Source organism: Schistocerca gregaria, chromosome 2 (genome assembly GCF_023897955.1).
Source record: "Schistocerca gregaria isolate iqSchGreg1 chromosome 2, iqSchGreg1.2, whole genome shotgun sequence".
NCBI lineage: Eukaryota > Metazoa > Arthropoda > Insecta > Orthoptera > Acrididae > Schistocerca > Schistocerca gregaria.
The window spans coordinates 283,936,369-283,949,173 of record NC_064921.1 but is presented as its reverse complement, the minus strand read 5'-3'; the positions used below and the strand labels follow the sequence as shown (position 1 = coordinate 283,949,173).

General features: G+C 43.3%; 1 protein-coding gene across 1 annotated transcript in view; it reads left to right on the top strand.

The window, feature by feature from the left end:
- LOC126336872 (enhancer of split mgamma protein-like) overlaps positions 1-12,805 on the top strand; it is a 125,702-nt gene that overhangs the window by 48,173 nt on the left and 64,724 nt on the right. Inside the window, exon 2 of the mRNA XM_050000980.1 lies at positions 4,765-4,854. Coding sequence (XP_049856937.1) covers positions 4,765-4,854 — 90 coding nt within the window. The remainder of the gene's footprint in view (positions 1-4,764; positions 4,855-12,805) is intronic.

Here is a 12,805-nt window from a genome sequence, read left to right as displayed (position 1 = left end):
ATTAGTATATGTATATAAAATGATTACAGAAAGACAAAACAACATATAAAACTAACAAAATGTTAATATCTACTATCCTAATCCATATAAGAACTGTATCGTCAGCTTTCATGAAGCCGCTTCGGCTCCCCTGATAGGAGCGCAAGTGGCATTATTCTCTAATGAGCAGATTCAGAGCATCATAGTCACAATCTGTAGATTCTGTAGCACTCAATCTGTAAAGTGAGTCTGAGCGTCGACCATGTTCATTGGGAGCTCTGTTCAATTTGACCCACAGTTTCCTGTCGAGTTCCGTGCCAGCAGTACCAAATTATATTTTAGGAACTACTCACGCTCTTCAGGATTTTTAATAAGTTGGCAGTTTTGATCCTATGGGTCTCTAACCTCGATACTACTGGAAGGTAGCTGTTCTGCTAACCGTAACGGTGAGATTCTCGAACGGAATCTATTTTGTCGCACAGTAGGTATGTCTTCCTGTACGGGTAATTCCAGGCTCTACTACAGCTTGTGGTGTCCTCAAAGGAAGGCCTCGCTTCTGTGGATTGACGGTGGACATATATTGCTCCGCAGAGGAAGCCAATAAGTGGGTGTCGGTCAGATTGTCCCAATTACTAAACGCATAGTGTGGTTTAACTGGACGTCGATAAGGTTGCAGCTTTATAGCCATATAACGGCACAATAATGGCCTGCTGAGGAGACCGGCGCAATGGATGATGTGCGCAAGGTATCTGCTGAAACTCCTCATGTCATTCCATACAATTTTTGAATAGTATTGTTAAACGTTTTTGTCTCGGAAGCGGTATTTTCAAGAAGTTTTGTACACTCCTGGAAATGGAAAAAAGAACACATTGACACCGGTGTGTCAGACCCACCATACTTGCTCCGGACACTGCGAGAGGGCTGTACAAGCAATGATCACACGCACGGCACAGCGGACACACCAGGAACCGCGGTGTTGACCGTCGAATGGCGCTAGCTGCGCAGCATTTGTGCACAGCCGCCGTCAGTGTCAGCCAGTTTGCCGTGGCATACGGAGCTCCATCGCAGTCTCTAACACTGGTAGCATGCCGCGACAGCGTGGACGTGAACCGTATGTGCAGTTGACGGACTTTGAGCGAGGGCGTATAGTGGGCATGCGGGAGGCCGGGTGGACGTACCGCCGAATTGCTCAATACGTCGGGCGTGAGGTCTCCACAGTACATCGATGTTGTCGCCAGTGGTCGGCGGAAGGTGCACGTGCCCGTCGACCTGGGACCGGACCGCAGCGACGCACGGATGCACGCCAAGACCGTAGGATCCTACGCAGTGCCGTAGGGGACCGCACCGCCACTTCCCAGCAAATTAGGGACACTGTTGCTCCTGGGGTATCGGCGAGGACCATTCGCAACCGTCTCCATGAAGCTGGGCTACGGTCCCGCACACCGTTAGGCCGTCTTCAGCTCACGCCCCACCATCGTGCAGCCCGCCTCCAGTGGTGTCGCGACAGGTGTGAATGGAGGGACGAATGGAGACGTGTCGTCTTCAGCGATGAGAGTCGCTTCTGCCTTGGTGCCAATGATGGTCGTATGCGTGTTTGGCGCCGTGCAGGTGAGCGCCACAATCAGGACTGCATACGACCAAGGCACACAGGGCCAACACCTGGCATCATGGTGTGGGGAGCGATCTCCTACACTGGCCGTACACCTCTGGTGATCGTCGAGGGGGCACTGAATAGTGCACGGTACATCCAAACCGTCATCGAACCCATCGTTCTACCATTCCTAGACAGGCAAGGGAACTTGCTGTTCCAACAGGACAATGCACGTCCGCATGTATCCCGTGCCACCTAACGTGCTCTAGAAGGTGTAAGTCAACTACCCTGGCCAGCAAGATCTCCGGATCTGTCCCCCATTGAGCATGTTTGGGACTGGATGAAGCGTCGTCTCACGCGGTCTGCACATCCAGCACGAACGCTGGTCCAACTGAGGCGCCAGGTGGAAATGGCATGGCTAGCCGTTCCACAGGACTACATCCAGCATCTCTACGATCGTCTCCATGGGAGAATAGCAGCCTGCATTGCTGCGAAAGGTGGATATACACTGTAGTAGTGCCGACATTGTGCATGCTCTGTTGCCTGTGTCTATGTGCCTGTGGTTCCGTCAGTGTGATCATGTGATGTATCTGACCACAGGAATGTGTCAATAAAGTTTCCCCTTCCTGGGACAATGAATTCACGGTGTTCTTATTTCAGTTTCCAGGAGTGTATGTGAAAGGGTGCGGTCTGCGGTGACACCAAGGTACTTAGGATACTCGTTATGGCAAGTAGTGTTTCCGTTAAGTTTTACTCTGTTGCGCCGTCTTAGCTTGTTTGTTTTTGTTTGATGGAATATACGTACTTAAGTTTCGCTTGAACTGGGTTTAAGTCTCCACTTCCTAAAGTAGGAGCTCATAACTGCTAGAATTTCTAGAACTGACTCCGCTTGTCCCATTTTGTGGTACAAGCACAATTTAGTGGTCCTGGTATTGGGGAAATCGAAGAGATATAGGTTGAATAATAGGAGGGCTGGGGAGTCCTGTGGCAGATCATTACTTAATTTCCTCTCCTTGCTCACATTTTCTCCCAAAAAGACACGGAAAATACCTGTTGTTTATCATTTTGTTCATGAGAAATACAGTTTTTCGGCGTAGAACTTTGTATCTCCCTTCTGTAGTCGCAGCAACTTCTCTGTGGCCTGAAGCCTGCTTGCTCAACTGGGATACGTTCCAGAACGAAGGTGCTAATTCTGTTATAAATGAGCCACTCCAAGAGTTTATAAGTACAGCTCAAAAGGGAAACTGGTCTAATACTTCGAGGCCGGTCTGCTGGTTTACCGCCGGCCGCGGTGGTCTAGCGGTTCTAGGCGCGCAGTCCGGAACCGTGCGACTGCTACGGTCGCAGGTTCGAATCCTGCCTCGGGCATGGATGTGTGTGATGTCCTTAGGTTAGTTAGGTTTAAGTAGTTCTAAGGTCTAGGGGACTGATGACCACAGTAGTTAAATCCCATAGTGCTCAGAGCCATTTGAACCATTTGCTGGTTTACCTGGTTTCAAAACCGAGTGTGATTACGTGACGTATGGAAGTTTGCGTCGGACCTGGAGGCGTTCTCGGGTACTTGAAGTGTTTAAGGAGACCGGTCGTGAAAAGCGTGAACTCCGGTTTCGATTCCTGGCCCAGCACAAATTTTCATGTGTCATATGTAGCTGACGTTAATCTATAGCCACAATACGCGAATAAGTTTCGTAATGTTTTCCATTTATTTCTGTCGTGTGCACTGTTTGTCCACTTGGTGTTGATGTTCATCCAGGCTGTATCCTCCCGAAGTTATCTTGCCACTTGATTCTGGGGTTTCCTCTCCCTCTTGTTCCACCTGTTGTCCCTATTGTAATCTATTCCCTGTCATTCTTGCTACGTAGCCATTCCAGGTCAAACTTGTCTTCTTTGTCTCTTAGACGATGTTACGGTGTCTGTACAGCTTACGTAATTCTTCAGTTTTGCCGTTCCCTACCTCAACCGATAAAAACGGATCCTTATAGGATCACTTTTTTGTCCGTTGGCTAAGACCCTTTTTTCTGAACTCGGGTAGAGGTATCAAGTTGGAATTTACGAAAAACTACTAAAGTCTCACTTCGTGGAGTAAAAGTTTAAGCTTCGAAGTCAATGAATCAAAAAGTCGCTGCCATTTAATGCAACATATTTGACACTCGAAAACTCACTCATCAAATCTATAGATAATCTGCATATAGAATTAAATATCTTAGCGCCCGCTTCTTCTCTCACGTAGACAGTATGGCCTCCACAGATTTTTTTTGTTTTTATTTCTATATCATGGAGTTTATGTGTTGTTCTTAAATAGCAACACCAAAATTTTCTTGCTAATGAAGGCCATAGAAAAATGTTTTCCTAATGTACTTCGGATTAGAAGCGATTATGGTAGCTGCTGAGGTCCTGGGTTTTTCTTAATCATGCCTTTTGTGTACTTGATAATATTTTTAGAGAAACTTTCGTCCCATAAGACGTATTTCCTTATACCTAACAGGGAAGCGAACTATCAGTTTACATAGATTTAGTTTAACTTTTCTTTTAAATAGTGAAAGATTTTCTTAAAAACTCTCACCTCCTATTTCAACTCCCTTAGGGGCTGAACTTCCAAAAAACAATGAAAAAAAATATTACTTTGTTTCCAACCGAGAAGCCAAATTCAGATTTTCTTAAGTTTAGCTTTAAAAAGCCTTCTTAATGAGTTATTCCATAAAATTTTTCATCCCCTATTTCACGACCATAGCGGTTGAATTTCGAAAAACAGTGAAACACAGATGTTTTTATTTCTAACCGAGAAGCAAAATTCAAATTTTCTTAGATTTAACACTACAAATGTTTTCATAATGAGATATTTTAATAAAAATTTTCATTCACTAATTGACCACCTTATGAGTTAAGTTTCCAAAAACATGGGACCACATTTTTTTCCAACTGAGAAGACTTGTATGAACCTCTGACATTGCTTCAGTAGTACTTATAATGATTTATTTAAAAAAAACTTTCACACTGTTTTAACCCCTTAGTGATTGATTTTCAAAAATTCTGAAACCCATATTTCTGACCAAGAAACCAAATACCAATTTTCGTAATTTTGATCATTTTACAAACAACATTAAATGTGTAGTGATGCGACGTGATGTATGTATTTGGAAAAGTAATGCTGTGTGTTAGTTGCTCTTACACGATAGTAACGATCATTTTTGCAGGTGACGAAGCCATTGCTGGAACGTAAGAGAAGGGCTAGAATCAACAGGTGCCTGGACGAGTTGAAGGAGCTGATGATGGGTGCTTTGGAGGTAAGTGGCTTTCATGACACAGTACCTAGCTGTAGAATCACCATTCATTGCAAGTATGTCACACTGTGTGCTGTGTTGTTTTTTAAACTGATCCTTAGTTTTCCCCACCTGCTACTCCTTCTGTGCCTTTTCCATTTCTTCTCTTTCACTCCTTATCTTCCCTCCGTCTCTCAATAAACGTAGCGCCTCCAGGAAGCTTTGCTCACAGTTACCCATCTCCCCAAGAAAACTGATTTGATATATTATAAACTGTTCATTTGCTATGTAATAAACCATATGTGAATAATGAGGAGGAAGCCTCTGTAAAGATGCCGTCGTAACGACACTGGAGTAACAGTACCCGTAATTACTCTGAACGAAAAAACAAGTTAAGATTAGTAGCTAGTAATTAATTCCAAATATGCAATATTTGACTAAAATGTTGTAAGAAAATGATGTTTTTTATTTTTATTTTCAGTACAAGCTAACCTCATTCAAAAGCTTTTCTCTTTTACTCGTCAGGAGGTAACTGTCCGCGGCTGTCATTAAAGCTGATTGCTAGCTCTGTAACTAAATGAGCATCCTCTTCTCCTGAGAGATTTTGTCGTAGATGATTTAGAGGCTGTTAAAAAATTATAGAGTGCAAAGAATAGCAGAAGAGTGATATGAATATATAAAGAAGGCCATAGATGAATCAGCAAAAGATTCCCTCGGAGAGCTTGAAAAGAAGGAGAAACCTGTTTGGTGGGATTTTGCAATAACAGAGATAATTGAAAAGAAAAAAGAAATTTTATTTGAGTTCCTGAATGTCAACGAGAATCAAAATAGAGATAAGACCCTAAATAAAGAAGCCAAAATTGTTAAAAAAGGAAAACGAGGCATGGGCGAAAAGATGTGATTACGTACAGAGGGTGATTGGTGGGGCCTGGAGAGGTAAGGCATGGAGAACAATCAAATAAATGACACTGATCAGCTGATGACAAGTTAAATCATTGTAATATTAGGCATAGTCAATAGACAAAGTATTTTAAAGATTTATTCCAGGAAAATCGGCCTCAATGTGGACATCGATGTGAGGCCAGGATGCAACAGGAGAAGTTATGGCCGTTAGACATAAAACTTCTTTGAGAGGCTGTGAGGATCTGTAAGATGAAGAAGGCACAAGGATTTAGATTGATATATCCAAAAGGATGGGCCACCGAAATTGTTGGATATGCTAAGAAATCTGTTTCAAAGATTATTAAATGGATAAGATGTTTCATCGAATGAACAACATAACACCTGTGCATAAGAAAGGGTTGGGAGACTGTGCACGAAAGTACTTAAAAATCTGATGGAAAAAGAAACAAGACACAAGCGCCATAAAGAGGAAGTAGGATTCAGAGCAGAAAGGTCAGTAATGGGCAACATCTTCGTAATGAAATTAATATGTGAAAAATCCACGGAAGTTGGACTGGAGACGCATGCTCCATTGATTGACCGACAAAATGCTTATGATACTTTACCCTCCAACAAAATGTGCAAAAATATGAAAGAGATACCACTGGATCAAAGATATCTAAAGGTTGTTATGAAATTATATAAAAATGACACAGTAAGATCCCGACTGGGAATAGTTGGACAAAGTAATTCGAGGTGAATAAGGATTTGCCTCAGAGATGTAGGCTGTCACCGATCCTCTTTCTGGTGTACCTAGGTGCAATTCTGAAAATCTGGCACAGAAAATGCCATATAAGAACTCTTAAAGAGAAATACTCTATGGTCGCAGGCTCGAATCCTGCCTCGGGCATGGATGTGTGTGATGTCCTTTGGTTAGTTAGGTTTAAGTAGTTCTAAGTTCTAGGGGACTGATAACCTCAGATGGTAAGTCCCACAGTACTAAGAGCCGTTTGAACCATTTGAACCAACGATAAATAAATAAGACTGGCCTGAAGACCTCACTCAATAGTTATTTCTCTGCAAAAGCTCAAGAGTAGGAAGTGCAAAGAAATTATTAACAACATACGACACTACGGTATTCTTATGGAATTTATTAATAGGACAGCAGCAGTCGACAGGAGGCAAGATGTCGCTCTCACATTTTCGAGCGAATTTCCCGCATATATTTCGCAGTCTTTAAAACAAACATGAGAAAGTGTTATGCCACAGTACCTCTCTTTTCACAAATTAGCGAATGACGTTCCAAAAGAATGGTCGCCAGTTTGAAAAAAAATCGTCGTAGTCTCAACAACATGTTACATAAAAAACATACGCGTGTAAAACTTGGGTTTTTACAAATGTTTCATTACACTTCTCAGTGCCATTCGGTAGTTCTAAATCTAAACGTTACTATGCTTGGCAGAGGATACTTCGTATTAATATGAGACGTTTTCTGCCCTATTCTTATCGCGTACTAAGCGACGGAACAATGACTTCATGTTTCTGTTAGTCGGTTGATGAGTAACGTGTTCCATAGGTCATTTGAACGATTCTTTTCTCGAACTGTGTGGAGCGAATCAGTAATGAAAAGAATACTTTTTAGTCATGTTCTTGCAATTACAGTTTTCAGACAGAGAAATGATCTGGGGTTGGAGTTGGGTTTAAAACTTGCCTCGATATCTATCAGACAGTTTGCAGTATTGGGCAAATGTTCGAAAAACTTTTGTCGCTGCACACTGAATTCCTTCCTGAGCCCTGAGAAAATGACAACGTTAATAGTGGGTAATAAAGGTCATTTTTTTCTCTAGTGTGTTAGATATGCACATCATTATTCTTCTCAAATTATGATAGACTTTTTATTATGATTCTGTAAGACGGCTAAGGGTGAGCACCACATGTTCTTGCTGCTCGCTTTCGTGCATTCATTACTTTTTAAAAGACGAGTTACCCAAGAAATATATTTTTTTAAGACGTTACTGACTGGAAATATCCAAAATATGCCGGGAGATTTATTCGTTTGTTTCCAAGATTAGCAATTTTACGAAGAGCATAAGTAGCTGTACTTAATTATTTGACATTTTTAGCAATATTATTCTTTGAGTTCAAGTTTTCATGAGTACGTAAACGCAAAAATTTGGTGCATTCTACACTATTTAGGGACTCCTGTTAATGTGCTATATCAATTTTTTGTATGACTATTTGTTGTAAAAAAGTGAATAAAGTGTGTTTGCCTAAACGTTACGGAGAGACTGTTTACAGAGAACCACTCTATAAATCTTTATAAAACATCATTAATAATCTGTTGTTTTGGTTTCTCTCTAATGACATTTGTTATAACACTACTATCGTCTGTGAAAAGTACCAATTATGCTTGTTGAATGTTAAATGCAATATCATTCGCTATTGTAAGAAATAAGAGTGGACTCAAAATTGAATCATGTGGGCCTCCCTTTGCGATTTCTGCTCTGTCACTAAAATTTTCTATTCTTCCAACATTGTTAGGATCATTCTGAACACTTACTTGCATTCTGTCAAGTACGATATGAACCAGTTATGTGCACAGCTCTAATCACAATTATGATACCCTATAAGAGACGTTTGATACCGATAACAGAACAGTCGCATAGTCTTCTTACAATACACGTTCTCTAAATTTATGCAACTGTCATGATTCTAGCGGCATGTCTGTTATCATGTATACACTCCTGGAAATTGAAATAAGAACACCGTGAATTCATTGTCCCAGGAAGGGGAAACTTTATTGACACATTCCTGGGGTCAGATACATCACATGATCACACTGACAGAACCACAGGCACATAGACACAGGCAACAGAGCATGCACAATGTCGGCACTAGTACAGTGTATATCCACCTTTCGCAGCAATGCAGGCTGCTATTCTCCCATGGAGACGATCGTAGAGATGCTGGATGTAGTCCTGTGGAACGGCTTGCCATGCCATTTCCACCTGGCGCCTCAGTTGGACCAGCGTTCGTGCTGGACGTGCAGACCGCGTGAGACGACGCTTCATCCAGTCCAAACATGCTCAATGGGGGACAGATCCGGAGATCTTGCTGGCCAGGGTAGTTGACTTACACCTTCTAGAGCACGTTGGGTGGCACGGGATACATGCGGACGTGCATTGTCCTGTTGGAACAGCAAGTTCCCTTGCCGGTCTAGGAATGGTAGAACGATGGGTTCGATGACGGTTTGGATGTACCGTGCACCATTCAGTGTCCCCTCGACGATCACCAGAGGTGTACGGCCAGTGTAGGAGATCGCTCCCCACACCATGATGCCGGGTGTTGGCCCTGTGTGCCTCGGTCGTATGCAGTCCTGATTGTGGCGCTCACCTGCACGGCGCCAAACACGCATACGACCATCATTGGCACCAAGGCAGAAGCGACTCTCATCGCTGAAGACGACACGTCTCCATTCGTCCCTCCATTCACGCCTGTCGCGACACCACTGGAGGCGGGCTGCACGATGTTGGGGCGTGAGCGGAAGACGGCCTAACGGTGTGCGGGACCGTAGCCCAGCTTAATGGAGACGGTTGCGAATGGTCCTCGCCGATACCCCAGGAGCAACAGTGTCCCTAATTTGCTGGGAAGTGGCGGTGCGGTCCCCTACGGCACTGCGCAGGATCCTACGGTCTTGGCGTGCATCCGTGCGTCGCTGCGGTCCGGTCCCAGGTCGACGGGCACGTGCACCTTCCGCCGACCACTGGCGACAACATCGATGTACTGTGGAGACCTCACGCCCCACGTGTTGAGCAATTCGGCGGTACGTCAACCCGGCCGCTCGCATGCCCACTATACGCCCTCGCTCAAAGTCCGTCAACTGCACATACGGTTCACGTCCACGCTGTCGCGGCATGCTACCAGTGTTAAAGACTGCGATGGAGCTCCGTATGCCACGGCAAACTGGCTGACACTGACGGCGGCGGTGCACAAATGCTGCGCAGCTAGCGCCATTCGACGGCCAAAACCGCGGTTCCTGGTGTGTCCGCTGTGCCGTGCGTGTGATCATTGCTTGTACAGCCCTCTCGCAGTGTCCGGAGCAAGTATGGTGGGTCTGACACACCGGTGTCAATGTGTTCTTTTTTCCATTTCCAGGAGTGTATTGGATTAAGTGTCCAAGCACCGGAATAATACTCTAGAATTGGATGATTATCTTTACAAATGTACTGCAGCTTCCCAAGACCTCTCCAATAAGTGAATGTTTCCCATTCTCCTTCCCTAATAGTCATTTCACGTAATCCATCCATCTCATGCAGCTTCTTAGTATTACCTCGATGTACTTATTCAATGTTACATGCTCCATGTTTTCACCAATAACTGGACAGCACCGTTTTCGTCTATTGGTTATATACATTATGTTGATTTCCACATTTAGATAGGTCCGTCAGTCATTATATTAAGTGGAAACAATCTCTAAGTCTGTCTGCGTTTGCCCATGACCATCGAGCAATGATACTTTCCTGGGTGGACAACAACATCCTATATGACAAATCTTTTATGTACATTGAGAACATTAGAGATCTTATTAAGTTTCGTTCAGGAAGCCCATCGTTAGGAGTGGCTCTGAGCACTATGGGACTTCTAACACTCATCCACGCCCGAGACAGGATTCGAACCTGCGACCATAGCGGTCGCGTGGCTCCAGACTGTAATGCCTAGAACCGCTCGGCCACTCCGGCCGGCATCGTTAGGAGTGTTTGGTGCACTGTATGATCAGACAAACTTGTACCCTGCCCAGCATTAAAGTATGATGTTACTGTCGGTTCTGAAGAACATTCGTGCCCCATTATAACGTACTGTGCTCGATTACCCATTCGTCTTCAGTTGAAGTCGTTCGCAAGGTACTGTAAAACGAGTAATCATGTTTCGAGAGCTTAAGAGCTATGAGAACTTGCTCGTCTTAGATACTACGAAACGCATCTCTTCTAATGCACTCTCCCTGCTTTCATATTTTTGGAGAAGAAAGAACGCACCAAAAACAGGAAATATGTCCATTAGACGTGGGCTATAAAATTTACACCTTCACCACTGTTAAACACATCTCTTCAACTGAAGAAGTGTCCATAGCTATTGAAGTATGTGCTGTAGAGCTCATGTTTACTGGACGCTTTTTTCTTGATTTGGTCTTCATTTTTTTTCATCAGTCTACTGACTGGTTTGATGCGGCCCGCCACGAATTCCTTTCCTGTGCTAACCTCTTCATCTCAGAGTAGCACTTGCAACCTACGTCCTCAATTATTTGCTTAACGTATTCCAATCTCTGTCTTCCTCTACAGTTTTTGCCCTCTACAGCTCCCTCTAGTACCATGGAAGTCATTCCCTCATGTCTTAGCAGATGTCGTATCATCCTGTCCATTCTCCTTATCAGTGTTTTCCACATATTCCTTTCCTCTCCGATTCTGTGTAGAATCTCCTCATTCCTTACCTTATCAGTCCACCTAATTTTCAACATTCGTCTATAGCACCACATCTCAAATGCTTCGATTCTCTTCTGATTCGGTTTTCCCACAGTCCATGTTTCACTGCCACACAATGCTGTACTCCATACGTACATCCTCAGAAATTTCTTCCTCAAATTAAGGCCGGTATTTGATATTAGTAGACTTCTCTTGGCCAGAAATGCCTTTTTTGCCATAGCGAGTGTGCTTTTGATGTCCTCCTTGCTCCGTCCGTCATTGGTTATTTTACTGCCTAGGTAGCAGAATTCCTTAACTTCATTGACTTCGTGACCATCAATCCTGATGTTAAGTTTGTCGCTGTTCTCATTTCTACTACCTCTCATTACCTTTGTCTTTCTCCGATTTACTCTCAAACCACACTGTGTACTCATTAGACTGTTCATTCCGTTCAGCAGATCATTTAATTCTTTTTCACTTTCACTCAGGATAGCAATGTCATCAGCGAATCGTATCATTGATATCCTTTCACCTTGTATTTTAATTCCACTGCTGAACCTTTCTTTTATTTCCATCACTGCTTCCTCGATGTACAGATTGAAGAATAGGGGCGAAAGGCTACAGCCTTGTCTTACTCCCTTCTTAATACGAGCACTTCGTTCTTGATCGTCCACTCTTATTATTCCCTCTTGGTTGTTGTACGTATTGTATATGACCCGTCTCTCCCTACAGCTTACCCCTACTTTTTTCAGAATCTCGAACAGCTTGTACCATTTTATATTGTCGAACGCTTTTTCCAGGTCGACATATCCTATGAACGTGTCTTGATTTTTCCTTAGCCTTGCTTCCATTATTAGCCGGAACTTCAGAATTGCCTCTCTCGTGCCTTTACTTTTCCTAAAGCCAAACTGATCGTCACCTAGCGCATTCTCAATTTTCTTTTCCATTCTTCTGTATATTATTCTTGTAAGCAGCTTCGATGCATGAGCTGTTAAGCTGATTCCGCAGATAACTCTAGCACTTGTCAGCTCTTGCCGTCTTCGGAATTGTGTGGATGATGCTTTTCCGAAAGTCAGATGGTATGTCGCCAGAGTCATATATTCTACACACCAACGTGAATAGTCGTTTTGTTGCCACTTCCCCTAATGATTTTAGAAATTCTGATGGAATGTTATCTATCCCTTCTGCCTTATTTGACCGTAAGTCCTCCAAAGCTCTTTTAAATTCCGATTCTAATACTGGATCCCCTATCTCTTCTAAATCGACTCCTGTTTCTTCCTCTATCACATCAGACAAATCTTCACCCTCATAAAGGCTTTCAATGTATTTTTTCCACCTATCTGCTCTCTCCTCTGCATTTAACAGTGGAATTCCCGTTGCACTCTTAATCTTACCACCGTTGCTTTTAATGTCACCAAAGGTTGTTTTGACTTTCCTGTATGCTGAGTCTGTCCTTCCGACAATCATATCTTTTTCGATGTCTTCACATTTTTCCTGCAGCCATTTCGTCTTAGCTTCCCTGCACTTCGTATTTATTTCATTCCTCAGCGACTTGGATTTCTGTATTCCTGATTTTCCCGGAAAATGTTTGTACTTCCTCCTTCCATCAATCAACTGAAGTATTCTTCTGTTACCCA